Here is a 24,948-nt window from a genome sequence, read left to right on the forward strand (position 1 = left end):
AGCATTTACACGGATTTTGTCTACGAAGAATGAGGACTGTGAAGATAGTAAGCGTCCTGGAGGGGTTATTAGGAGAATGGTGTTACTCACGGAGAGCTGGATTGACGTCCTGTTTGATCACGAATCACTATGTTATGTACGCTGTATTAACATTATGTATGCTCTGTGCGCTGTATCATTATGTATATATTATTTACATATGAACTTTGGCTATGTATGGAATTCGTGGCCTTCTGTAGCGGATGTGTAAATTTGAGTATGCAGATCTTCCTGGCCATGAATTTTCAAGAAAGATCAGAAGCTATACCGTGCTGGTCTATCTATCATTGATGAAAATTCATATCCAAGGACAAGATTTGACCTTTCGAAGCTTTATTAGGGAAAACCTCCGGAGCGCGATTCTGCGCGATTTGACTATGGTCAGGAGAAAAAACCAAGCAAGCCTTTGAGTCACCGGCGAGTTGAGAGAAAGAGTTTCGTCGTCTTCATATGTTAGGCTTCCAGTAATAGTGCTGTAGCCTACTAAGTATTGTAGCCTGTAAACCAGACTCACGCCACAAAAAAGATTCAAGGTTAAGACGTCTTCCATACTCGTAATCACCTCTACAAAGGTTACATAGGCTTATGTACCAGCTTAAATTAGCACTTCTCTTTCTCCCGTTGAACGTTCAACAGAGCCCATTAGCAACAAATTTTGAAAGGATTTGAAAAAGCTCCAACTAATTCAATTCACGTCGAAAAGTGGTTTTGCTAATAATATGAGACAAACAATGTCAATCATCGGGCATTCTGAATAGGAGCTTTTCGTTGGCTTTTCCACAAGCTTTTCCACCGTCTTCACCATGACCGCATCAGAAAAATACCAAGTAACGTTCCATTGGTGGGCCTCTTACAAAATATACTGCTTCAATAGTCGTTCTAATTGTGCGCGCAGGCCTCACACTGAGCCAAACTCAGTTATTGTTACTGGAAGCTTCGATGAGGTTCGTATCCTTTAAAAAGTTCCGTGTAGTCTAATGTTGAGAAACTTTGAACTTTGCTGCAGTGGTCCCAATCAAAACGTCTGCAGAAAGGAGAGGATGGCTTTAAGGGTACGGCAGAAATTAACTGGAATGAGAAAATCACGTACAAGTTCGTCGTCGACGGCCAATGGGTTGTAAACAACCAGGAACCAACTGAGGCCGACAATTCAGGTAACGTTAACAACGTTCATACCGCACCAGAAAAACCTTTAGCTCCTCATTCGAATGGAACGCTCGAAGAACCCAAACCTGCATCAGAACCTGCAGCTGGTAAGCCTACGACACCGGGTACCCCCAGTATCCTTCCTCAGCTCGTTTCAGATCTGGCGGCAATAATGGCTGCAACGGATGGGACGTCTTCCGCATTGGGATATGTGGCCTCTGGTGTTGGAGCTGCTATTCAGGGTGTAATTGGACTAGATCCTATAAACCCAGACCAGGTGAGTAATTATGTTTTCAATTTCTGCCTTTATGTTAATATCCTTGATAATAGATGTCAGTGAAGTCCCCTGTATCTCCTGCTCCTCCCACTCCCAATGTGATCTCTACCTCCACTGAAGCACCAAATTCTCCTACCGTGTCGAGCGACGCAGTCCATCCCGGTGTTCCAAATGGAACGTCGGAAGGTTCTCCAGTCCTCATTGCTGAGTCGACTGCGGCAGTCACCGCGCCATTTGAGCCCTCTACTCACACCCCCGCCAATGCAGCCCCGTCATCTCCTCAAGAACCCTCCGTTGATTCGGCTCCCTCCACAGAGACCGAGGTTCCCCCCTCGGAAGATTCCCGTTCTATAGAGGCTTCGACTCACACACCTGCAGTCGCTCCCGCAACCCTTTCATCCGAACCATCTGTTGACACACCTCCAGCTACTTCTGCGGGCCCTTCTGTTGAGGCTTCTACTCATGGACCTGTTGTTGTGCCTCCTTCTGCTGATGCCGACTTTAATACAACACATGTGGTGACTCCCACGTCTACTCCTGCTGTAGAGGCCGTGACAACTGCTATTGCAGTTCCTACTACTGCAGCGTCCAATGATACAGAAGCTGCATCCTCTGTGGAGCCTACAACTCCTACCAAGAAAGTGTTCCCAGTCAATGGAACAGGGGATCTGAATGCCTCTACCCCTGCTGGTTCTCCCGCTCCTCGGGCCAGCACATCTTCTATCCTATCTACTCCTTCCAAAAGAAATTCTCGGATTCTCAGCTTCCCATCGAGAGGCACTCCAACCCCGGAATCTTCCCCATCATCAAAATTTGATAGCCCTTCTATTCGCGCAAAGCGCAAGTCCATCTTTGGGAAGATGAGTATAAAAAATATCTTTGGAAAAGACAAGGAAAAGGAGAAGGAAAAATGAATGCTCAATTTGCTTCCGCTCTCTGTCGGTTCGAATAATGATTCTGTCTACATTCGAAAATCTCGTTCTTTTTTCTACATAGACGATACCTGTTGTGGATTTTTCATTCTTTCAATTATCTCATTATACCTTACCTAGATGACTCATACATATTTTGTCTCTCATTCCTGTACTTATTTGTGACACCTGTTCTACGGTTTCGATGTTTCGATTGTTACTATGTATCCATTGGCTTTTTCCTTGTCTCATTTCAACTTTGCGCAACAATACATTAGGATAATTAACAGCTCATGATCGACGTATGGTGGTGTCAGCTAGTCAAGCTTAGTCAAGATCAAGGATATATATCGTCAACCGAAAATTTCCAGTACAATTCCTACAATCGCTGTCAGTTGACTTTGACAAAGGCATCGAAACAATTAAGCTTCACCTGCTCCAATTGTCTCGCCTCCACGGCGCAAAAGAATCCGACCCATATCTTTGTTTACAGAAAATGATTCGAGAGGTATCGGGCGTGCAACAGAAGGTCCGGAGAGTGAATGTGTTCGCAAGGTGATCTGTACCTCTGCAGAAGTTCCCTTAGTTAAGACTCTGAGTGTTAGAAAAAAACCAGTCAGTCGATGCAATCAAGCCGATACAAGGTACGAACCGAGGTTTTTTCTTTATTATACTTCCCGACGCTCGATCAAGAGTTGCTATCAGGTTTGACACTGTCGCGGGAACGTCACGAGAATGGTGAAACAATTCGATCTTGGTAGAGGGCGTTCAGCTTGGTAAAAATCCAAGGAGAATTCCACTCACAGAAGCTCCAGACGTTATCGGTATCTGAATATCAAAAACAATGATACGTGCGGTGAAAGTGGTTGCCAGTGGTACCAGATTTGTTGGTGGACAGAGGACACTGCCGATGTTTAAATGTACGGAGTCTACGGAAATGAGATATAGTGTAGCGTTCATGCCAGCCACGGCCCACGGGACACTCTCTTCTTTCACCTCGATCGCTGAATGAAATCTTTAGTCTGTTGTCATACGGGTAGGCCAATTGATTTACTTTTTACAGTAGCAATCTCGTCCCCAGGAAGAACCCTTAAACTTTCACCCACTTGTACCACTCCACCGCAAAGTCGACCAGAAACAGCGGTACCAGAACTCGATCCTTTGAAGACATTGGATATAGGGATTCGCAACGGAGCGTAGATATCGCGTGCAGGTGGTTCCAGTTGATCTGGTTAGTTATCAACGCTGATTAACATTGACAAGGAGTAATGGCAGCATACCTAGATAATCGACAAGTGTAGATCCTTTATACCATTGCCGAAGTTCTCGAGCTGCCTCCTGATCCATTGTGACCAGATTCACGCCCTGCATCGCAGCAACTGGTGCAAATTTCGTTTTCGATGGGTGGAAACCCGACTGAACGAGGAAAGGGCGCAAGAAGTCACAGATCTCGTCGTAACGACTCTTGCTCCATTGAACCTAAGAGGGAAGCTGCGATGAGCGGGTGTTAAGCGGATGGTATTATTGGAGTAGGATCTTACCTGGTCAAGTTTATTGACAGCAACGATCACCTGAGAAACACCCAGACTTCTGACAAGGAGAATGTGTTCACGAGTTTGGCCACCGCGATCAAAACCTGCTTCGAATTCACCAATTGCAGCGTCAACAACAAGAAGTGCACAGTCAGCTTGAGATGCGCCGGATATCATATTCGGAATAAAATCTTTATGACCGGGAGCATCCAAGATTGTAATTTGTCTGTGGAGTGTAGACAGTGATTGCAGGGCGATATCCATCGTAATACCTCTATAGGAAATATCAGACAACCTGCAGTGGCAACTAGTGCTCACGAGGACTCACCGTTCGCGCTCCTCAGCAGTCCCATCCAGACTCCAGGCCCAACTAAAACTACTTTTACCTGCTTTGTTACTTCCTCGCTCGTTAGCCATTCGCGTTTTTTCATCCACTCGTCCCAGTTCGTATAACATTCGTCCCATCAACGTCGATTTACCAGCATCGACATGACCTTTACGGAATGAATCATGACTGTGCACACTAATTCATTGACCTCAGTCTTACCTATAACAACAAGACTGATTTCCTTCTTCCTATCCTGCCCCTCAGCTTCAATTGCTTTCCTTGCTTCTTCAAGAAGTTTTTCTCGCGCGAAGCTCGCCTTCGGGATCTCTTCAGTGACTACAACTTGTTCTTCTACTTCAGTCAAATTCAGCGCAGAGAGGTCAATCATGCGATGGTCAACTCCAATTCCTCTCGCAGGTGTAGAAGTACCGGACTTCATCGTCAATTTTGTCGCAATCGCATTTTTTTTGCCTTTCGGAACAGGCGAAGCTGTGCGAGAAACATCAGCAGACTGAGATTGTTCCGAACGTTTTTGGGCCTTTTCTCGTTCCTTTGCGGCTACATAATACAACAAGTGAAAAATCAATACAATAGTCAGCCACCAAAACGGATGATCAATTAGGCTTTAGAAGTAGAAGTTTTCTTGTTTGTGATGGAACCAATGGATATAGCATCTTTTCGATCCTTGCGTTGAGCCGAATGTGTCCCGCGTCGAGCATTGAAAACGATGTCATCCGGACTAGGTCCATCGAATGCAAAGGAGCTTACGGTTGTCGGCGTGCCCAGAGTAGGAGCTATACGTCTTTGTGTATGATGCGCGCGCAGCATATCTGGCGTCGAGGCTTCCTCTGTTCTCTCTGAGGTGATACTCTGCTTCCCTTTCGTTTCCCGACGACTCATTCCGGCGCTCACTTGAGGAGAATGTATCAGATCATCAACTACGAGAACGGAGGCGAACGCAGAGGGTGACGCACTCGACCGGTTGGATTTGGGTAAGAATATTGAAGGAACAATGATAACATTATCTTCCGGTTCAGCAACCGTCGTGTGCGAAGGTGGCGAACTCTTCTCCTGTGCCTTCTTAGCTTTCAAAGCAAGTTTGGAAGGCGGTGCTTTCGTCATACTGGTCCTGGTACTGGCATTCGAGTTTGTACTAGTCGCCGCACCTTTAATATAGCTTGGGGCGGCGAGGGGCACCACGAACGGAGCCTCCATGGCCTGGGGTCGAGTCGGATCAGTGAGACTGTACAAAGTCTGGTACGAAGTGGTTATCGCAGTTGTTACAGATGAGCCGTTCGCAATCGGAGTGAGGTACTCAGTGTGTTCAGGTGGAAGATGATTAGGGGGAGGAGGCCTAGCGAGTGGCGCTTTTGATATCGTATGTTGGGCCTCAGCCTTTTGAGCTTTCGCCTGCGCTAACAATACCAGTTTCGATGTCGGACGGGTGGATAGTGAGGTAGTGGAATTTCGAGGCACCCCCGCCGCCACCTTCGGTGGAGTAAAAGCAGGCGGACGGGTTGGAGTGTTGAGCTCAGATTGATCCGTTGGTAATTTCTTTTCCAAAGGCGTTCTTCTGGTCTTGCGTGATGCAGCAAGCTCGCGGTCTAGGGCCTCGAGTTCTAGCGCTGCATCAACAGCTTGACGTACTTTCAATGATGTGGATGACGGCAAGGATGAAGTAATAGTATCCCTTGGACGGTCACTACGCTGAAAAGGTGAAGAGACGGGTGTAGTTATCGAACCTGATGAGGAGGGCACTCTGGGAATTGAACGCAGGTCGGGAGGAGGTACCGGCAATGCCGTGGAATTGGATGTCGATGTCGATATGGATGACGGCGGTCGGTGCGATTCAGGACGAAGCGCTGGGTAGGTCTTGATAGAACCAGCAACCTCGGTACCCAATGAAGCGGAGCTTTTGGTACGAGTGCTCGCTCGACTGCTAGCCAATTGAGCCAGTTTCGATTGTTTTGCCCGTGGCTGAGAAGATAGTGCGGGTGAAGATGGCTGCTGTACGGAAGACGCTTGTTTCGTTATAGATGATTGATTCGTGGGTTTTGGAGGCAGGGGTGGCGGAACCACCGAAGAATGTGAGTCAGGAATATCAGGTATTGTATCAAGAGGTGGAACGGCCTCGCTTGGAGGGTGAGGTGGAGATGATTGTGTGTACGATCCAGAAGATGCTATCGAAGGAGCCGGTTCGTACGTTGACAGACGGTGCACAGCAGAGCCTGACGGGGAAACTGGGATAAGGTTCGGATCCAAGGGAAGACGTGCGGGGTTCATCAGATATCCACCATCTGTAGCCAACGGGGCCGATCAACGTCACGGTGAAGATACAAGTATTTATGGACTCACCGATCAGATTCCCGTAGGACGAGTCTGTAAAGGTGCTGACCGTACGAGGTGGGGGAAGATAATCACGACGAGGCCAGTAAGGTGAGAGCTCAGTACGCTCGGTACGTTCACTGATGGTACTCAAACGACGAGTACTCTCGTCATCCACATTCCCATTGTCTTCTTCGTGTAGTTCCTCCACCGTGATCTGCTCCGGCTCCTCCTGCAGCATCTGTTGTCGTTGCACTTCCCATTGTTGCTGCCTTTGCTGCTGTTCCATCATTTGCTGTTGCTGCTGAGCAAGATGGATCAACGGCATTCGGGATCGTCCACCCAGCCCGAAATCGTTTGTGTCATCACCGTATTTTTGCATCCCAGTGTAATGGTTTCTTTGCGGAGAGAATGGGGGAATTATCTTATCCAGTCCTACATGGAAGAGCCTGTGATCAGCGCAAAACTAGAAGCGCCAATACCGATGGGAGATGGTTTGTGAAGCATGCACCTTCTCATTATTTTTTGGGTGGACCAAGACACAGAATATAGTAGAAGGGCCGGCACCACCAGGAAAGGGGGAGGAGGGAGGGACAAAGAACGAGAAAGAACCTCACCTTGACGTTCTTTCGCCGCGCGGCGCTTCTCTTGTTGGTCTAAAATGCAAGTGAGTCAAAAGTTGATGAGATTATTGTTGGAATTCACGCACCTAGGCACCATTGTATGGATTCCGAGATATCAAAGTTGTAATACCATATAGTGTCTTTAATTTCGCTATCTGGTAACCCAGAAATCTCTTCCTCGCCGATCACATTACGGATCTCCTCGAGAACGTCGTTCATTCGCACTGAATTCGCGTTCAGAATGTAATCAATCGAGCTATGATAAGTTACAGACGTTGCTGCTCTGCGGTCATTTCTTCTTCATCTACTCCGTCTGATAGAGCATCATCGTCTAATTCATCTGAAGTAGGTGTATTAGATAAAGTGTTTGATCGCAGCTAGGAAACCTACCAGCAATGTTCAAGTTCTTCACATATCTATGACGAGACATTATATAGACTGAGGCTGACAGTAGTGAGTTAGCGAAGTGGAAAAGAATAGTCAAGCCGTGCTGATCAATCAAATTCACACGGGTCTGATTTCTGTCGAACATTCTGACCTGATTATTCTGACAATTTTGCTTTCTACTTTCTCCAAATGTTTACTGCCATTCGTTCTGCTGCATCTTCTCGCGTTGTTTCCCGCGTATGTCTCATAAAATTCAATCACCTCTGCTCTTTATAAACTTTTGTTATCATGTAGGCCTTTTCGACCAGTGCTTCCCGCGCAGATGTCGCGAAACTCACGCTCGTTGGACGTTTGGGACGCGATCCCGAGGTGAAGCAGACAAAGAATGATAATGAATATGTTACGTGCGTGTATCGGCCTTCTTTATCTTCGACCAATTTACTTTGAATCAACAGATACGTAGTTGCTACCTCGAGCTTTAATCCTGGTCCTGTCGACGCGAATGGTGGTGCGTATTGGGTCGTCTTACATCTATCCCATATTTCATTAATCATTATAGAGAGACCCCCACCAAGAACAAGCTGGCACCGGGTTCTCTCTTTCCACGAAGCTTCCAACAAGTACCTTCAGACCTTGAAAAAGGGAGCTCTTGTCTATGTAGAAGCAGGTTATGAGTTGAGAGAGCCAGAGCCTGAAGCCGACCCCACAACTCCCGCTGGACAGCGACAAATTTTCCTTCGACATGGTGAGTCAATGCATCTTTGTCTTATAGCTGGTCAGGGCCTATCAGAATATCATACGTTCGCAGAAACCATCCGTGTCCTGTCCCACCCAAAATCATCTGAGCAAGAAGAAACATGATTCCATATGACTGCTGTCTCTCCCCAATCCTCATCTTACTTCCCTACTTATGCTATAGTAATCACCCTGAATTACAGGCAATTGCTCAGTACACTATGACCTACTATGACTTTTTTGGAATAGGGTTTTCATTGATCCATCCTAGTGAGAGAATTCAGTCTCAAGTTCGTGTCTATCATATGTCTCCGCACGTCTACTCGTGAATTCACTTGGTTCAGGAAGCCAATCCTACATTGGGCAAGCATTAAACGAACAACAGCTTGTGTAATGGGTCGACTTACACTTTCTGTTCTTGGAGGTATATTAGGGATGGGCATACTAGGATTGCTCATGGACGGTCCAGCAGTGTCTCCTCCTGCACTATTCCTCAATATTTTGTTCAGATAGTCACGGACCGTGGTCGACACAAGCTAGTAGATTCGTGAAGCCGTGGAAGTGGAAGAGTCGGAAGAGGTACTAACATTGTGATCATCTTGTGAAGAGCCAGAATAGCAGCCCGCAACAGCAATAGGACAACATGGCGCGTTCTGCTGGTAATCGTAATGGTCTGATAATAGCAAGTTGAAACAACGTACCTCCAACCATATAGGAAACGCTTAGTGGTACCCGATTCAGTCACGCGATTACAACGCCACGAAGTAACTTGCGACTCACCACCACCTTGTATTCTCGGTAACTCTCCCGGGAGACCAAGCTGCTTTGGTGTTTTGCCCATCGCGCTCATGCCTTTCTCAACATAGTAACTCGAGTGCCCCGTACGGCGCACCGCACTGATCATGCCCTCCAAACACGTCCAACTATCCAAACTGACATCGCCAATCCCAGATGAATGTCCCAGATCCCCAACTGTACATGAAAATAGTGTGTGTCCTGCAATGGTTTGTATAGAGATGACAAGGCCTTTGCCTTTAGAATGGCGGGAGCTTGCACGGAAGCGTTTGCGAATAGAAAGACCCTTACAAGCAATTTAGTGATATCTTTTTGACAAAACGTTACTCACCAACGTGACTGCATCTGACGCTGAGAAGGAGGGAAATCTGTAGTTACTCTCCTCGTGTAAAGCTTGGTTGGCTAATTCTCCGTCGCTGGGCATTATGTTTTCGTGTAATCCACTGAACATATGAAGTTCTGTAGTTACTAGAAAGCTTGTGTATACAGAGTCTCTATACTCCTGGTAATCGTGGACGGAGAGGGAAGGAAGGAACCGTCCAAACTGTAAAATTCAGGGTAAAGATGCTCCAGACGTAAAGTTCAACTTGAGCCGGTGAATCGGCTAGTACAGTGGCGTCAAAAAAGGCGCGGTTGCTGGCGTATACCACAGGATACAACCAACGTCAATCCGGGCACCCTTCGGACTCGCATAATCACCTGTATATAACATGAATTCTTCTTTCTGTTGATCGGTCATGGAATTCTTCAACGACGTCGGAGCAGATCCACTAAAACCCTCTCTTTTCGAGCTCGTAGCCCAAGAACAACTCCGAGACCTATTACAGCCAGCTCTCAAGTATGTATTGTCTGTAGGTTCTCCACCATTAATCATCGCGTATCTAGGCAAATGATTTGTTTTCACAGGTTTTCGCTCAAAGATATCCACGATATCTCCTGCGTATAGTAAACAAGCATGAAGAATGCTACGCCTTATTCATGCTGGTCGTAGAAAGGCATTATCTCCGAAAGCATGGTTTGTTCTGAGTTACTAGTGGCATTCACTCGAAACACTGATTACGTTCAGGTGCATCGTTCTCGGAGAATTTCTACGGCCTCAAACGGAGACGAAGACCATACATTGAGCCAGAGAGAGCAAAAGCTGCAACAGGAGGAGTGCCAGAGGCAGAGAAGCTAAGAAGTCGGGAGATACGACGCTCACTACTTTTTCTTGTGCGCCGATTTGTTACAAGTTTTTCTCGTTTGACTCTTTGAACCATCATCCCAGGTTGGCTTACCTTATCTTCGAGCGAAAGCACAAGATTATTACGAAGAGTTAGGAGGAGGTGCTAACTCTGACATTCTGGATGAAGGGATGGATGCACGCCAATTGCGCGCTCTGACGGATCAAAGTTACAAAGGCTGGCTACGACGAGCCTTCAAGGCAGCTTATCCATGGTTAAACACGTCCTTCGAAGTGTGGTTGCTCGTATGCAATGTTGCATACCTATTTGATCAAACGCCATTCTACAGACCATGGTTATCATGGATCGGTGTAGATTTGCGCCGACTTGGTCTTGAAGACTTTGTACGTCCTAGTAAAATTCAAATTTTCGGGGATACCAGTTCACAGTTTAATATATCTAGAGGGCAGCAAGTTTAGCCGCAGGGGCAAAAATACCTCAAGCTAAACCAAAAGGCATCCTATTCCGGTTCCGTCGTTTGATTTCAACATCTCCTCACCTTCTCTTCGATTCCCTTCGGCTGCTTCTCCCAACTGCCATCTTTTTTATTAAATTCCTGGAATGGTGGTATTCTCCCAACTCCCCAGCTCGTTCTCTTTCTGTGTCTCCTTTAGGTCCTGCCGTGCCTCCTCCACATTTGCTTCTTCCACATACCAAAGGAATAGGTTTTGACCAACAGTCGTACGGAATATGTCCTTTGTGCCATAAGGAGATCAACAACGCGACTGCCTTGCCTTCAGGGTATGTCTTTTGCTACCGCTGTGCATATGACCACGTAGAGAAGCATGGTGAATGTCCAATCACTTTGCTACCTGCAAAGATATGGCAGTTGAGGAAAATACTAGTTTGACGCACGTTTGTCGGTGGATTTCGCGAACTATCGATGGATGGATTATCGTATTGTCAATCGCTACCTGTATTGGTCGTACTACGCAATGTTACAGCAAACCGCAGGCATCTGGTTGTCGATTTCAACGATACAATGATTGTCCAGAATATAATCTCGATATTAACCTATATTAACACCAAAAGGGTGCGCCTCGTTGACTGACCCCTTTAAGACACGTGCGCGGGAAGATATGTTGTTTGTATCTTTTGAACTTAGAAAGATTCGAGTTCGTTCCACGGATTCATGGACATACCATATAGCTCACTTTCATGACAGGCGAAAGTCTCGCCTTCTAAGCCTCTCTTTTCTCTTTAAACGACGCGACCCTTTCCCGTAATGAAGGTAAGTATTGAGCCTTATCAGTTCAACGCTCAGTACTGAATGTGGACTGCGCTGCGACTCCAGTTTGGGAAGCATATCCAGTCTCATCAAATTCCTGGATGGTCACCGTACTATCTGGATTACAAGTTTCTCAAGAAAATCATTTCATCTCTCGAAGCGAAGCGTCCAGCGTCTGAATCCGCTGCTTTTGCGCTTGGGTCTCGTCCAGGGGATATTCCGAGCCAAACGGTGCAAACTACTACCACTATCGTCTCACGAGAAAATACTCCTGGTGCTCCACCATTATTTTCTACCTCCGAACACGATGAGGATCGGGGACCAGAGTTTCAAGCTCACAAAGCAGTCTTCTTTTTCAAGCTTGAGCGCGAGCTGGAGAAGGTGAGTCCGCGTTATACATCCTTGTTTCTTATCGATCTTCATAATAGATGGATCTAGATCAATGCCTTTTACCTTCAGAAAGAGGCCGAGTTGAAACTACGACTTGAAACTCTCTTGTCCAAAAGAAGAGCCGCCGCGATGAGGGGTCTACCAGATACGGTCGATGGCACCATGCAGAACCACGTAGAGTGGAATGCAGTTGAAGAAGGGTTTCGTCTTCTCGAACGTGATTTAGGGAAACTACAGGTACAGTTTCTAGTAGCATTCTGAACGATATAAATGAATTCATTTTCAAGGCGTTTGTCGAAATCAATGCTACCGGCTTTCGGAAGATCTTGAAGAAGTTTGACAAAAGGTCCAAATCGAGCACAAAAGAGCTTTACCTTAGTCGGCAGGTGGATGTACAACCTGTATTCAATAGACAGGTTTGTTGCTTCAAGTTCTGTCTAAGCATCCTACTCACAGTTTATATAGCTAATATCGGAGCTTTCTGATACTGTCGCGAGTTGTCTCCTCAACTTGACTGATCTCTCCTCAGATTCAAATTTCGAGGGCCGAGCAGCGAACGATATTTTCACGCAGCAAATCTTGACTGAGCGGACTTTCATCGGACCTCTACACGACCTCGAGAAAAATCTACGAAAGGCTGTCGCAAGCGCCGATCAAAGTGCTATCGTTGATTGCGTACATTATTCTGAGGTAGTCATCGGTGATGAAAGGAGGAACACAACCCGTATATTATGGAGTGTAGTTGTCGAAGCTCCCCCTGATCTAGCAGACCTCATCCTGACCTCCTTATCTTCTCCATTCGATTTTGACTATGTCGACGATATCAATGACCGTACCTGCCTCCACGAAGCGGCTATCGCTGGAGCCTTGCGGCTGGTAAAACTCTGTATCAACAAACATGTCCCAGTGGATAAGGCTGATGCATACGGGCGCAATGCTCTTCATTATGCTGCGATGAATGGCCATGCAATGGTTTGTCAAAGCCTGTTAGAGACGAATGTCTCCCTTAATTGCCTCGACATCGACAATTACAATCCTCTTGTCTACGCCACTCTACGTGGTAGTGTCGATTGTGTCAAAGTGCTATTAGACCATGGAAATGCATCTCCTCAGCCTACCACACCCAATGGCGATTTGATTCCCCTCTCATTGGCCTCTCAGTCCGGACATGTCGATGTTGTTCAGCTTTTGCTGGAGCGTGGCGCACAATGTTTAGCCAATAGTAACGGAGAGTACCCTATCCACCTTGCTGCGCGCGCAGGGCATGTCGACGTTTGCAAGTTGCTCCTCAATCATATCGGGTGGGACGTTCCGGACAAGTACCATGAATGGACACCTCTCTTTCACGCTGCGCGTTACGGTCGCGACCAATGTGTTCGTGTCCTAATAGATGCGGGTGCACGCGTCAATCTCGCGGACGAGTTAGGCCATTTTGCCATGCATTACGCCGCTTGGTACGGACATTATCAGTGTCTTACTTACCTCATAGAGGAATCTGCCTGTGTCCCACTACTTCCAATAAACACGAAGATTCTGGAACGTTCTCCCGGTTCTGACGATCCTATGTCTGTGGAATCGGAGATTGACCTTATACCCTCTCTATCTCTGCCTCCGCCCATCATGCCCCATCGTGTTTATGGTCATAACTATCTGGATAGAAGTCATCTTGTGCAGGTATCTATTGGTCATTCTTTAGGTCAAAACCGGGATTTTTCTGGTGTTCGACTTCACCATCGGCTCATAAGCCCAGCCTTTAGAGACGAATATCTTCTTACGACTGCACCACTGAAACTTGTGATGACCACTGCCCCACAAGTCACTTCAGCGCCATACAGCATATCATTACCGCCTCAGGATGAGAGTGGCGTTTTTATCTTCCAAACGCCCTCTCTTGACAGCCTGACACTGGAGTTTTCAGTGTATCCAAACTTTGGTACAAAAACGATTGGATGCGCAGTTGCGTTACCCTCATTATTTGCGGGGATGGAAAGCAATGAGGCCTTTACTTTGCCTATCCTAGACCAACGACTACACATCGTTGGAGAGGTATGATTTTCCTTTCTTTATTATACACGAATTCCTTAACCGATCCCTATTTGTTAGGTTTCTTTCGAAATCAACATTATCAGCTCTTTCGATGGTGTAACTTTAGAAGTTGGCGGGGATGTCGAGACATATTGGAAATCAACGGGAATTTCCATCATCCCTCATTCGCTGTCGCCGTGGCCTCAGCGCTCGTACCTCATTGGCTCTGCTCAGACATCGCCATCCTCGCAATCTCTTTCTACTACTTCCAGTCAAGCATCCACGATCTCTTCTGTACGAGGAAAGTTCCTTACCGTCGTGATACAAGTCACTCGTGATCTTCAACCCGTAGTGTATACGGACTGGTTATTGCCTGATTCGGATTTTGATTTGAGTGTATGCGATGTTACTTTAGAGCAATTCGAATCGCTGGCCAAACGCTCGGGCAGAAACATTGACGAGATGACAGTGTTACCTTCAAGCAATTTGCCAGCTCTCATATCCCAGGCGATGATATCTTTGGTCCGGCTTTTGAAGGTAATCTCGTTGTGCATATTGTCTATCGCAATCGCCATACTACTACCGCTATCCGTTAGATTCTCCCCACCACCGTAGGCTTGTGCCTTGAGGTCGTGTATCCTTCTCGGGCGTTACGGGAAAAATTAAATCTTTCACGGCGATTGGACCTCAATCAAGTCGTGGATTCTGTTTTGAAAACGGTCTATCAAAGATCGATACCCCAGGATAGTCGGAATAACCGCCGGCGAATCATGTTCACGTCGTTTTCTCCAGATATATGCGCTGCTCTCAATTGGAAGCAACCTAACTGTGAGTCGTTTTCGTAGAAGATATTTGAATGAAACTCAAACCGCCCTGTAAAAGATGCCGTTTTTCTTGCTTCCCACTGCAGAAGGAATCCAGATCGTCATCCTCGTCCCATTAGGTTTGATTCAGGCGATACCCAGGATCGAAGATTATTGAGTCTTGGTTCTACTGTCGAATTTGCTCGCATGAACAACTTGTTAGGAGTATTTGTCGATGCCACTCTTCTGGTTAGTTCAGCCTCTTTTTATCATCCTTATGCTAGCCGATGACTGAGTGACCGCGATATAGGTTCAAGTTCCGTCTCTGATTCACAGTGTTCGAAATGCTGGTCTTTTAGTTGGAATAACAGAAACTTCTGAAGATGTTACATCACTCTCGAATGGTCCCAATAAAGAGAGTGTTGATGCATATTTGAGCGAGGGGGTGATAACATTCACTGATCATTCCATATAAAACATCCCAGTAGCCTGGGGCATATAATAAGTACATTAAATCTTTGGGTATCCAGAAATATAAAGTAAGATACTGTAGTGATTGTACTAGGTGGTGATGGTCCTTATACTGACTGCTTGTACAGGGTAGCATATGATCCATTTTTTTTGTGAGCAGCTGGTCGTGAGGGCACTGAGTCGGTGAGTGATGTAAAAGCTTGAAACTCAGTTTACCGACCCCACTCTCCATCATAGCGATCTGATCCGCTCTACGTGCGCTACTAGATAGTTTGGGTCCCAGCCGGGGCCCAAGCTTGAGTCGGAACCCAGCGAACCCAGCCGAACCCTGGCCTTCATGTAGGGCCCGGCTCAAGATTTTCATGAGCTTTGGCTGGGGCTCTTGAGCCAGGCCCCAGCCGGCACATCACTAGTCCATTGAAGCCATAGTGTGAGTTACATAAAGAACATCTGGGAGATGTGGAAGGATGTGGAATTGAAATTCAATGGTGATCCCTGGAAGGATACTTCGTACAAGCCAGTGGTCAAGTTTGAATTTGAGGAGAAACCTAATGGTTTCCACGAAGGACATTTGTGGCTCGGCGAGGACAATTGCATATTTTACATGAGTAATAGTGATCCCTTCACTGTGAGATTCAAAGACCTTCCATAGGACCTTCCATCCTCCATTTATTCAACTTCCTGTGTGTGTTTATTGATCTGGAGATCGGTCAAATTCGGTAATGACTAGTGAAGTCCTGCGTCATAGGCACTGGCGGAGGGTGGATTCTTGAGGGATGTTGACTTAAATCAGAGGAGAGATGCAAGGAAGGCCGGAGGGTATTTAGTATAGCTGTGCTGTACATTGTACACTGTGATCCGAGAGTGCTATCATCTGCTATCATCTTCATTTTTGAACAACGAAGGCCTTCGAGCTGTGAAGTGAGTTTTTGTACAACCAAATAAACAAACTTCAAGGCTCAATCCACAAAATTCAAACATCTTGACGTTGACGTCCCCACTTGCATGCGCAGGAAAATGTTCAAACGTTCACTCCCTAATCAGTTACAGATGAGTAATGGGAACGAGATCGAGGCCCCCAGAATCTCCTGCAGAACCCCGCCCGGCCTGATGCCCTAATTGCTCCTAATTGACACTATGATTTTGCCATGATTGACGCTATGTGAGAAGAAAGCAGTAGTGTTGTAGGAATCGGCGGGATATGTAACCCAAATACAAGTACTGATTCCTTGTCAAATCCAATATGAATTTGTGGTGCATTGTGATGATTGCATAAGCTGTCATTTTTTCATGTGTGACTGTCTTGAAATTACTCACACCAAATCGTTCTTTAATCTTTCAACTAATGGCTCCTTCTCATAGCGATTTGCTCGCCGAAAGTCTGTCTAAACTGGAGACCTGTCAAAACCAAGCCAACGGCAAGGCGGATTCTGGCCATCCTGAAGGGAACTCTGTTTCTATTGGTACCCCTCGTATCCACGAAGGTTATGGCTTTCGTCCTCCATCTGGAATATCTACCCCCCTTATCGCTTCTGCTTCTGCTGCATCTGAAAGCCTCGTCCCAGATTCTAATGGTCTCGGATGGCCAGGTAAGAGTGTCATATATAATCGAATCTCTCCTGAATACTGTCCAGCCAAATCAACCTATTCTCGACTCACCGCAACAAACGAAGAGAAGGCTGCAAGAGAGAAAAAACTCGCAGAAGCTGTTCGAACAATTCTTGATTGCATAGGCGAAGATCCGAACCGAGAGGGATTGTTAAAAACACCTGAACGTTATGCAAAGGCTGTCATGTGGATGACAAAAGGGTATGAAGATCGTCTGACAGGTGCTATGTGATTCCCGAACGCTGCTCATCATACATTGAACAACTTCGCCTCTTCAGATGTTATAAACGATGCAGTATTCATGGAAGACCACGACGAAATGGTCCTTGTACGAGACATCGACATCTCCAGTCTATGTGAACATCATCTCGTCCCTTTCACTGGAAAGGTCGGTTCCAGCTGTTTTTCAAGCCATTCATATCTCCTCTTACCCAGTCCTTCCAGATTGCAATAGCTTATATTCCCAATAAATTGGTGCTCGGTCTTTCCAAGCTTGCACGGATTGCGGAAACGTTCAGCCGCCGTCTTCAAGTCCAAGAGCGATTAACGAAACAAGTCGCCATTGCCATTCAAGAAGCAATCAAACCTCGCGGTGTCGCCGTAGTCATGGATGCAACGTACGGTCCACATCTTCTATTCCCAATTCATGTTTCATCTCAGCTTTTCAGGCATCTTTGTATGACGATGCGAGGGGTTCAGAAACCAGGATCCATAACCACTACATCGTGCATGCTTGGATGCTTCCGCACTCAACAAAAAACACGGGAGGAATTCTTGACTCTGATTAAACGATGAATTTGTTCTGTCTGGGGGACATAGACCACTAGCTTCATACGATTCAACTCGCACCGGATATTCACGGTAATTTATCTCAACATAATGTATGCTAACTGTGCATGGAAGGGTAATACAATTGTTCAGTAATATAAAACAATAAAGGGCTTTTTGTAAAGCCTACGATATCAGCAGCCTCCTTCTCAGGCGTTGGGCCTATCAGTCCTTTCTTCCTTGAAGTCGATCCCCAGCCTGAGGGTTGATTGGTAATGTTTTCTTTGCCATATTGGCAGATTCACCAATATAACGATTGCGATTCAGCTTCAGTCGCTTACTTGTAGATTGCTCTGGTCCTTGGCTAGAGGTTTCAAGCGTGTCTTTTTCGCGATCTATGAGATAAAGCGTAAGTCGACTAGAACAAGTTTGAGGACACCTGCATACCATTAAATGGTCTTTTTCTGGAGTCTCTGTCGTCTTTTCTTGATTGTCCATGATAGGATGACGGTCTGGAACTAATTTCCTTGTCGCTAATCCTGGAACGTAAACTACCCATACCCCCTTCAACAGGAACAGAATTGGTTCCTGACGTATTATCTCGACGACCTGATCCATTGTCTGCTTTGCCGCTATTTCTTGCATCGGAAGATGACATAGCTCTCGGTGCAGAAGGGGTATTCGGAGGGAAAGGGGGTTTCAAGCCAGATCTCAAGGGAATGTCAAGGCGTTCAACACGTTTTGTTTCGCCTTGAGGACCTTCAGGCGGACGTTTGCCTTCAACCTGCTATTTGAGTCAACTTTACGAATAAAACCAACCGATATAGGTCACAGACCTTTTCTGAGGAATCAGCACGGTTATCTGGATTCTCTCCATCACGTCTGCGCCTATCTGAATCGCGAGGTCGTTCGTTTCTGTCACGCTCGATTTTGTCGCCAGGGCGTCTGGAACGTTCTTCACGATGGGCATCTTTGCGAGAGCTCCGTTTGGAACCGCGGTCGGCCTGCGAATGCTTCTTTTAAACTCTTTGAAACATGGTAAGATGAACACTCACATCGTCCTCTGTGCCTCTCCGGCGCTTTCCAAGCGCTTCGTCGGAGTTCCTACGCCTTACATCAGGTCGAGTTGGTACACGGGGATCCGCGACAGCTGCCTGATTACCACTCTCAGCGGTACGACCATCGCGATCTTTCCTGGCATCACGGGTATGATTCTTGTCGTCTCGGCGATGTCGATCCCCATGTCTATCTCTGTCTTTTTCGCGGTCGCGGTCTTTCTCCCTATCTCGGTCACGGTCTCTCTCCTTATCACCGTGCCGGTCTCGACGTTCGCGATCCCGATCACTATCTCCGGTAGTTGTGCGCTCCCTACCACTGCGGTCACTTCTGTTATGTGTCAAGCTGTCGCGCCGAGGTCCATGTTCGCGCTCCCTCTTGTCCCCAGAAAGCTCGACTTTATCCCGTTCGCTCCGTGATCGACCAGCGCTCGTCCGGCTCTCTGTACTGTGATTCCGGGTGCCCGGACGAGTCGATGGTGAAGCAGAACGATGCCGAGGTGAAGCAGCAGCAGACCCATTGGTAGCACGAGGAGACTCGTTTGATCGTCCATTCTTGTCATCAGTCTTGTCCGAGCGGCTCTGAGCAGCGGTCACTCGGAGCTCTTGTGCAGAAGGTTTTTGACTAGGTTCGGATGGAGGAGGCATGGTAGGCAGCACATGGGGCCCTGATTCTTCGATAGCCCGCTCATTTCCAAGTGGTGGCGAAGGCGGTGGATGAAGTGTTGTTTCCTTTGGTCCAACTGACATGCTCGAAGACGGGGCGCTCCCCTTGGCATCATCATATCTTTCCACAGACGGAGTAGAGACATGTTCGGTAGTTAAGAGCTTATCAACGGAAGGAACGGGCGAAGCAGGGTTGGAGATGTCTGGCCGAACCCTCTTCACGACTGGAGGCCGTAGACTAATCGACTTTTAGTAAAAACGAACAAAAGAAAATGATTATAATACCTTTCCAAAGCAGACGCAGGGCTACCACTTGCTAATTGAGCGCGGGGACCGGAGGGTGTTAAAGTCGACGAATTAGACGAAGGAAGACTCTTGGCGTCACTTATTGCGGGATTCTGGGCACTAAGCCCTGCAGGAGGCGCAGACACGCGCGGCCTATCAATACCCGGTACAGTGGGTCTAGGAGAAGCAGTCGTGGGTAGCTAATGCAGGGTTGAGGAATTAAGATAACTAGGCCGAAACTGCAAGACATACCTTATTAATAGCTTTGTTCGGGGTCCAGAGTTGTTCACGCTTTTTCAAACTTGCAGAATAACTAGGGGAAGTGAGAAAATGAGGGGAAAATGATCAACGCCACCTACGCTCGGCCTAAAATCTTAAGGTCTCCCCGTTCCTCCTTTTCCAAGAACAAGTCCATGACTCTATCAAGCTGAGGCCCAGTTTCTTGAGAAACAGCAGATAACGGGAAGAACGGTAAAATCTCCTTGAGCACGATGATGGCATTGTAGACATGCATGAACTCTGCGGTCTGAATACAGTCTATAAAAGCCTATATCCCGGCTAACGTCGGTTTGGGCATGTCAGAAGAGATACGAGATAACTACCAGGGAAATTTTCTTGTGCCACTTTCGAACGATTTTCTGGAATACATTCCATTTGAGATGATTTTCGGGATGCATTGGGAGCCGGTATTGGCTCTGAAAGCCGGTATGCAAAACGGCCTTACCCCCTATCTTCGATCGGTTATCTTGTATGTAAGTCTGCTCTTCAGAGTGCCACTTATGGAGGTCGGAGAGCACTCCTAGTAAGAAACGACCTACGACAGGATCAGGAACGAGAAATCTTCTGAATATGACAGGTTTACTGACCATAGTTACGGGCCTCGTATTCACTACATGAGAACAATATAACCTTAATCTGGTCTCCGAGAATCTGAGCGGTGCTACCTTAGACTTTGACTGACTCTTGAAAAAGTTTGTGATCACCTTATCGTAACATGCAAGCGTGTGAAATCCCGGTGTTCCTTGAGTATGCAGAACCTTGATGAACTGGGCGCAAAAGTCGGCATCCATTGGAGAAAGCAGGCTGCGAGGGTGGATGCAATGTTCAATGAATGCATCCAAAAGTATATGGGCTTGTGTTTGCTTCTGCGTAGCGCTTGTCACTAATAATGATGAGTGGAGTGGTATAAAAGGAATCAATTCAGATTACCGGTAGTGAACCAGTGAGTCTTTTCGCGCGCTAGTCGTTTCACGGTGAAAGCACGCGAGGTAGTTTGTTCTTTGAATTCTTGCAGTAAGGTCGAGGCGAAAGAATTGAATCTTTCTCGTTTAATTCTATGCGAAGAAGCCAATATTCGTTTGGAACGATCCGAAGATTTGTCATAAGCTATGTACTTGCTGTCCTCTTGTCGACTAAGACTACGTAGAGCAGAGATCTCTTCGTCGTACCTCGCCCCCGGGGGGGAGAGATCGTAAGTAGACAGCTGCCAAAACGTGACATAGAAACCCGGCCTAAAGAGTAAAGTCAATCATTTTCTTATCACGAGGGATGAAGATCGTGAGCTCACCCCAAAACATCATAAACAGACTTTGGAATAATTTTCTGGACGTCCTCAAAAAGGCTTTCCAGTTGAGGAAGCCAAGGACTCTGAAGCAACGGTCACTGGGAGAAAGGATAAATTGAGACAGCACATACCTCCGGAGCTGCGGGGGCTGCAGAGCTAGCATCAACCTCCATGGAAACGTATTCTGATGTGGAAAGGATATCTGGCATAGGTTTGGCTTCGGACGCTAGCTCCCTGGACATACTTGGCATGGGCGAGGCTATCCGAGATTGTATGACGGATGGCTCTCGTTTAGCAGTCAACGCTGCCTTCAGACGTTTCTCAGCCTCTTCATTGGCTAAACGCTCTTGCTCTTGCATTTTCAGAGCCGAGTCCTAGATGTGTCTGTGAGTGTCAACTGTAACGTGTGATTTCAGAGACTGACTAATAGTTGGGCGTGAAGCACTGGGCGTATGATTTGCATGCAAATTGGCGCACATATACCAAACTTTTCATACAAATCACGGAGGGGAGGTAGTACTTTAGTCGCATAATCGTGAGGAGACACGACAAGAGGTGTAGTAAGAAGTTCCAAGTATTGCAGCAAGACACCGTGTGTCTTGAATCAATATGAGTTAATGATCTGATAACACGCATGTCAGACTTACTGTGTCGAATAAGCCTGCCAATGATTTTAAATGTGCGTCTCGAGCCAGAAACACGCAAGATTGCCGTTGTTGAGCAACATGTATAAGTAGGGGCAGAGCCAAAGAAGTATCAATTAAACCTTGGCCAAGTCGTTGAAGGGACGCCCGTGAGCCCTCTGTAGGATCCATTCGAGCACCTCGAGTGGACGATGCGATTGCCTCAATACGCAGAGCGGGCCCACCTGCCATTGCTTGAATTTGCGGATCTGACAGGCTGGGTAATGGCTCTATGTCGGCCATTTTCCATATCAGTTCCCTTAAAACGACAATCTCGGTCGTCTGGCCGTTTTGAAGTTGATGAACAATATATGTCAAGATTGGGCTCATATTCGCATTGTACTTGCGGAATAGCATGCCGGTGAAGGAAGCGAGGCCTAGACAAAGCTTAAGAAAGAAACAGGAATGAGATATTGGACTTACTTTGCAACCAGTCAGAAGTATTGACACCATCATCCTTTACTCGCTCCTTGTTTGGGTTGGCCAGAGCATCCAAGATAATAAAAGTCAAGACGTCGAACCCCATATTGGTGAGAGAACGCAAAACCTGAACGACGACGGCAGCTAGATTATCGTAAGCCATAATCTGGTTTACCGCGTTAGTGAACAAGATACAAGGGTTGGAATGCGCCAATTTCCCAACGGGACCTGCGAGTGACTCGATTGTCTTATGTGAGAGCCGACGAAGAATTCCCTTCGACTCTCTTTCGGCCTGCACACGGCGGATACGGAGTTCTGGATGTGTTTTGTATGTTTCCGACTGCCACTCTCCGTATAGTTTCCATCGCAGGCTGATGTCGAACAGTTTGACGACATTCCATACCTCTACAGTGCAAACGGCATTACCTCTAATCAATGGAATAGCAGGTAAAAGATATTGGCGGACGATTCGATACCAGAATTTTCGGACAGTGTTTTCCGGATCTGGTTCACCATCAGGTTTTTTGGTTAAGGGATCGATTGGAATCTGGATCAGAAAAGACCAGGAAAATCAATTCGTTACTCCATCAGATAGTGAACACCCTTACAGTTGTAAGTAGGTGCTGGCGACCTAGTCTCACAAATTTAGTGAGGAATAGTGGATCGCGTGAAATATGTAGCCCAATAAACCGCAAAAGTGGTTCAATGACGTATACTAGATCGTCCAAAGAGGTACATATAGGTATTTGTTCATTCCAATTCGGAAAGAAGAATACGTAATCCACAGTACTTGAACTGGGAGGATTGGGAGCCAAAAGCGAAAGAATAGGCTTGCGGGGGGGAGGAGGTGCCAATCCGGTGCCACTGAATCGTGGGCGGGGCTGAGTGAAGTCGGGATTGCGCTCTTTGGTGTCAATGAGGGAATCGTATAATTGAGAGATGGAAAGTTTCATGATGCGAATCAGGAGGTCGGCGATATCTGGTTGAGCATCGACGAGCCATGGGAATCTTGAAAGAATTCCAACAGCAGGCTTCATAGCTCCTATGGAGAGGAGAGCTAACAGAATTCCAGTTTTCTGATTGGGGGGGTTCTTGGGTTCGGAAACCTTCTTAATCTCAGGTGCAGCTACCTTCGTCTTGACCGATGAGAGTAAAGACGTGCCGGATTCTAGAGGCATTGCCATCGCCAGCTGACTCATTTTTGCGGATGATATTCGCGACTGAACTTCCTTCATATAGGCTGAACGGACATTGTCCATGTCAGAGTCATCGGGAGATAACTAGTTCATATATTGAATTCCAGAGTGACGATCTTGAGCGAACAACGACGTACATGAGGATATAAGTCTTCCAAAGCAACGAAGCCTTCGCGAATGAGAATAGCTGCTGTAAGATACAGCGATTTAGGGGGTTCATGGGCTTCAGCCGGCTGATAATAATTGAGTTTGAAGCCCAGAATTTGAGCAAGGACACGGGAACCACCGTTGATGTCTTTTTCGGAAGACATACGCCTAGGGTTCACCAGTTCCAGAATTTCGTCCAGGGTCTTTCCTTTGAATTGACCTTCCGACAGAGGTAGTTGGTCGTGTTGCAAGGGGCTTCGTGCCCAGGGAGAAAAAGATAGAAGCGCCAGAAAAAATGTGTAATGGGAGGCGAGATTAACGGACATCACATCGAGTAAGATATCCAATGCCTTATTAGGATCCAAGTCAAAGAAACCTATCAGACCAATGATTTTTCCCCAAACGGCATGTGCCCGATGCTGTATGGAATCGTACGGGTCTTGTGGTCGACCTGTTGAAGGTAAGTGACCAATCCCCAAGGCACTTGTGAGTTCAACCGTGAGTTTACTGTAACCTTCAGATTGTTCTCGAAGAAGATTGAACTTGTTTTGTTTGTAACTAGAAAAAGGATGATTCGAAATAATTCATACTGATTAGTTGAGCTGAAGACGCACAATAAGCCTGTGCGTGTCCTAATCTCCTTCTTATCAAGATTAGCCTTAACCATGAGCCCAACACCCTCCAGAATCGCAGTGTCCAACCGCTCACGACAGACGTTTGCACTCAGCACACCATATTGCTATCAATAAACATTAGATAGGAACGCGTAATGGCTCGCAAACACACCAGAAGTTTCTTCACTATTAAAACAATGGTAGCTTTATCTGCCTCGGCACTCTGTTTAACCCTGTTGGCCTTTCCGAGCACGGCTTGCGGCTTGTCCGCGCTCTGTCCATCATAAGCAGCGATAGTGGCTTTTACATCAACTAAGACTTCATCTAGCTCTGCATCTACACTCCAAATCAAGTCCACTAGATGTTCCCCGAATATAGCAAAATTTGAGGTTCTGTTGGGGGACGAAGTCGAAGGTAGGTTGTCCAGAACTGAACATATGAACGTGACGAAACCCTCCGCAGAGAGAGTCTGCTTGTATGTCCACATGGTAAGAGTGGAAGCGAGTAAAGTGCTGTACGTGGTCTCCAGGACGTTGTGACATTCTGCGTCGGAAGGATTACAATGAGGTGCAATGAGCATATTGCGACTGTGGCGACATGAGCTTTTCACATGCAGAGTGGAACAAACACGCACCATTCTTCCTCTCCGCCAGACTTCCAAGCATCAATGCAGGTCCGCACAGTGCTAACGACGTCCATTTGTA

The 24,948-nt window shown here is 46.7% G+C and overlaps 9 protein-coding genes across 9 annotated transcripts; 4 read left to right on the forward strand and 5 right to left on the reverse strand.

Moving 5' to 3' along the window:
* Window positions 1–935: 935 nt before the first annotated feature.
* On the forward strand, window positions 936–1,231 carry C8R40DRAFT_992247 (uncharacterized protein; the record flags this gene model as incomplete). Its single annotated transcript, XM_046236735.1, has 2 exons — window positions 936–983; window positions 1,046–1,231. Coding segments are annotated over 2 exons (234 nt in total), but the record flags the coding sequence as incomplete, so codon positions are not given.
* Window positions 1,232–2,795: 1,564 nt separating this feature from the next.
* C8R40DRAFT_1061018 (P-loop containing nucleoside triphosphate hydrolase protein) lies at window positions 2,796–4,370 on the reverse strand (the record flags this gene model as incomplete). The annotated part of the gene is made up of 7 exons (XM_046225392.1): window positions 2,796–2,967; window positions 3,026–3,126; window positions 3,178–3,377; window positions 3,428–3,601; window positions 3,654–3,852; window positions 3,915–4,179; window positions 4,234–4,370. 7 exons carry the CDS (start codon window positions 4,368–4,370, stop codon window positions 2,796–2,798), a joined length of 1,248 nt encoding a protein of 415 aa, XP_046079869.1.
* Window positions 4,371–4,761: 391 nt separating this feature from the next.
* C8R40DRAFT_805176 (uncharacterized protein) lies at window positions 4,762–7,264 on the reverse strand. The gene is made up of 3 exons (XM_046236276.1): window positions 7,070–7,264; window positions 6,589–6,993; window positions 4,762–6,530 (listed from the first exon to the last, which is right to left on the reverse strand). Exons 2-3 carry the CDS (start codon window positions 6,938–6,940, stop codon window positions 4,852–4,854), a joined length of 2,031 nt encoding a protein of 676 aa, XP_046079870.1. The 5' UTR covers window positions 6,941–6,993; window positions 7,070–7,264; the 3' UTR covers window positions 4,762–4,851.
* C8R40DRAFT_805139 (uncharacterized protein) lies at window positions 7,138–7,666 on the reverse strand. Its single transcript, XM_046236275.1, has 3 exons — window positions 7,572–7,666; window positions 7,456–7,521; window positions 7,138–7,405 (listed from the first exon to the last, which is right to left on the reverse strand). Exons 1-3 carry the CDS (start codon window positions 7,609–7,611, stop codon window positions 7,260–7,262), a joined length of 252 nt encoding a protein of 83 aa, XP_046079871.1. The 5' UTR covers window positions 7,612–7,666; the 3' UTR covers window positions 7,138–7,259.
* A 91-nt stretch (window positions 7,667–7,757) lies between these two features.
* On the forward strand, window positions 7,758–8,429 carry C8R40DRAFT_1177368 (single-strand binding protein family-domain-containing protein; the record flags this gene model as incomplete). Its single annotated transcript, XM_046232671.1, has 5 exons — window positions 7,758–7,805; window positions 7,863–7,972; window positions 8,024–8,076; window positions 8,128–8,313; window positions 8,377–8,429. 5 exons carry the CDS (start codon window positions 7,758–7,760, stop codon window positions 8,427–8,429), a joined length of 450 nt encoding a protein of 149 aa, XP_046079872.1.
* Window positions 8,430–8,557: 128 nt separating this feature from the next.
* C8R40DRAFT_1061055 (uncharacterized protein) lies at window positions 8,558–9,522 on the reverse strand (the record flags this gene model as incomplete). Its single annotated transcript, XM_046225395.1, has 5 exons — window positions 8,558–8,839; window positions 8,891–8,956; window positions 9,005–9,024; window positions 9,084–9,384; window positions 9,430–9,522. 5 exons carry the CDS (start codon window positions 9,520–9,522, stop codon window positions 8,558–8,560), a joined length of 762 nt encoding a protein of 253 aa, XP_046079873.1.
* A 211-nt stretch (window positions 9,523–9,733) lies between these two features.
* C8R40DRAFT_1156157 (cyclin-dependent protein kinase inhibitor) lies at window positions 9,734–15,390 on the forward strand. The gene is made up of 14 exons (XM_046229609.1): window positions 9,734–9,949; window positions 10,005–10,113; window positions 10,165–10,310; window positions 10,366–10,665; window positions 10,725–11,149; window positions 11,276–11,354; window positions 11,616–11,930; window positions 11,988–12,176; window positions 12,227–12,355; window positions 12,405–13,985; window positions 14,043–14,501; window positions 14,561–14,792; window positions 14,847–15,016; window positions 15,078–15,390. The coding sequence occupies exons 1-14, from the start codon at window positions 9,836–9,838 to the stop codon at window positions 15,240–15,242; spliced, it is 4,413 nt and encodes a 1,470-aa protein (XP_046079874.1). The 5' UTR covers window positions 9,734–9,835; the 3' UTR covers window positions 15,243–15,390.
* A 1,193-nt stretch (window positions 15,391–16,583) lies between these two features.
* Window positions 16,584–17,641, forward strand: C8R40DRAFT_1060958 (GTP cyclohydrolase I; the record flags this gene model as incomplete). Its single annotated transcript, XM_046225388.1, has 5 exons — window positions 16,584–16,827; window positions 16,873–17,067; window positions 17,125–17,234; window positions 17,291–17,463; window positions 17,515–17,641. The coding sequence occupies 5 exons, from the start codon at window positions 16,584–16,586 to the stop codon at window positions 17,639–17,641; spliced, it is 849 nt and encodes a 282-aa protein (XP_046079875.1).
* A 198-nt stretch (window positions 17,642–17,839) lies between these two features.
* On the reverse strand, window positions 17,840–24,943 carry C8R40DRAFT_1061052 (transcription factor/nuclear export subunit protein 2-domain-containing protein; the record flags this gene model as incomplete). Its single annotated transcript, XM_046225394.1, has 21 exons — window positions 17,840–18,009; window positions 18,062–18,364; window positions 18,495–18,627; window positions 18,670–19,573; window positions 19,621–19,820; window positions 19,873–19,933; window positions 19,980–20,167; window positions 20,223–20,434; window positions 20,487–20,550; window positions 20,604–20,782; window positions 20,830–21,131; window positions 21,188–21,267; window positions 21,316–21,558; window positions 21,609–21,782; window positions 21,832–22,244; window positions 22,291–22,834; window positions 22,896–23,567; window positions 23,621–24,188; window positions 24,245–24,369; window positions 24,417–24,831; window positions 24,879–24,943. The coding sequence occupies 21 exons, from the start codon at window positions 24,941–24,943 to the stop codon at window positions 17,840–17,842; spliced, it is 6,015 nt and encodes a 2,004-aa protein (XP_046079876.1).
* Window positions 24,944–24,948: the final 5 nt, after the last annotated feature.

Source organism: Lentinula edodes, assembly GCF_021015755.1.
Source record: "Lentinula edodes strain Le(Bin) 0899 ss11 chromosome Unknown C8R40scaffold_63, whole genome shotgun sequence".
Classification (NCBI taxonomy): Eukaryota; Fungi; Basidiomycota; class Agaricomycetes; order Agaricales; family Omphalotaceae; genus Lentinula; species Lentinula edodes.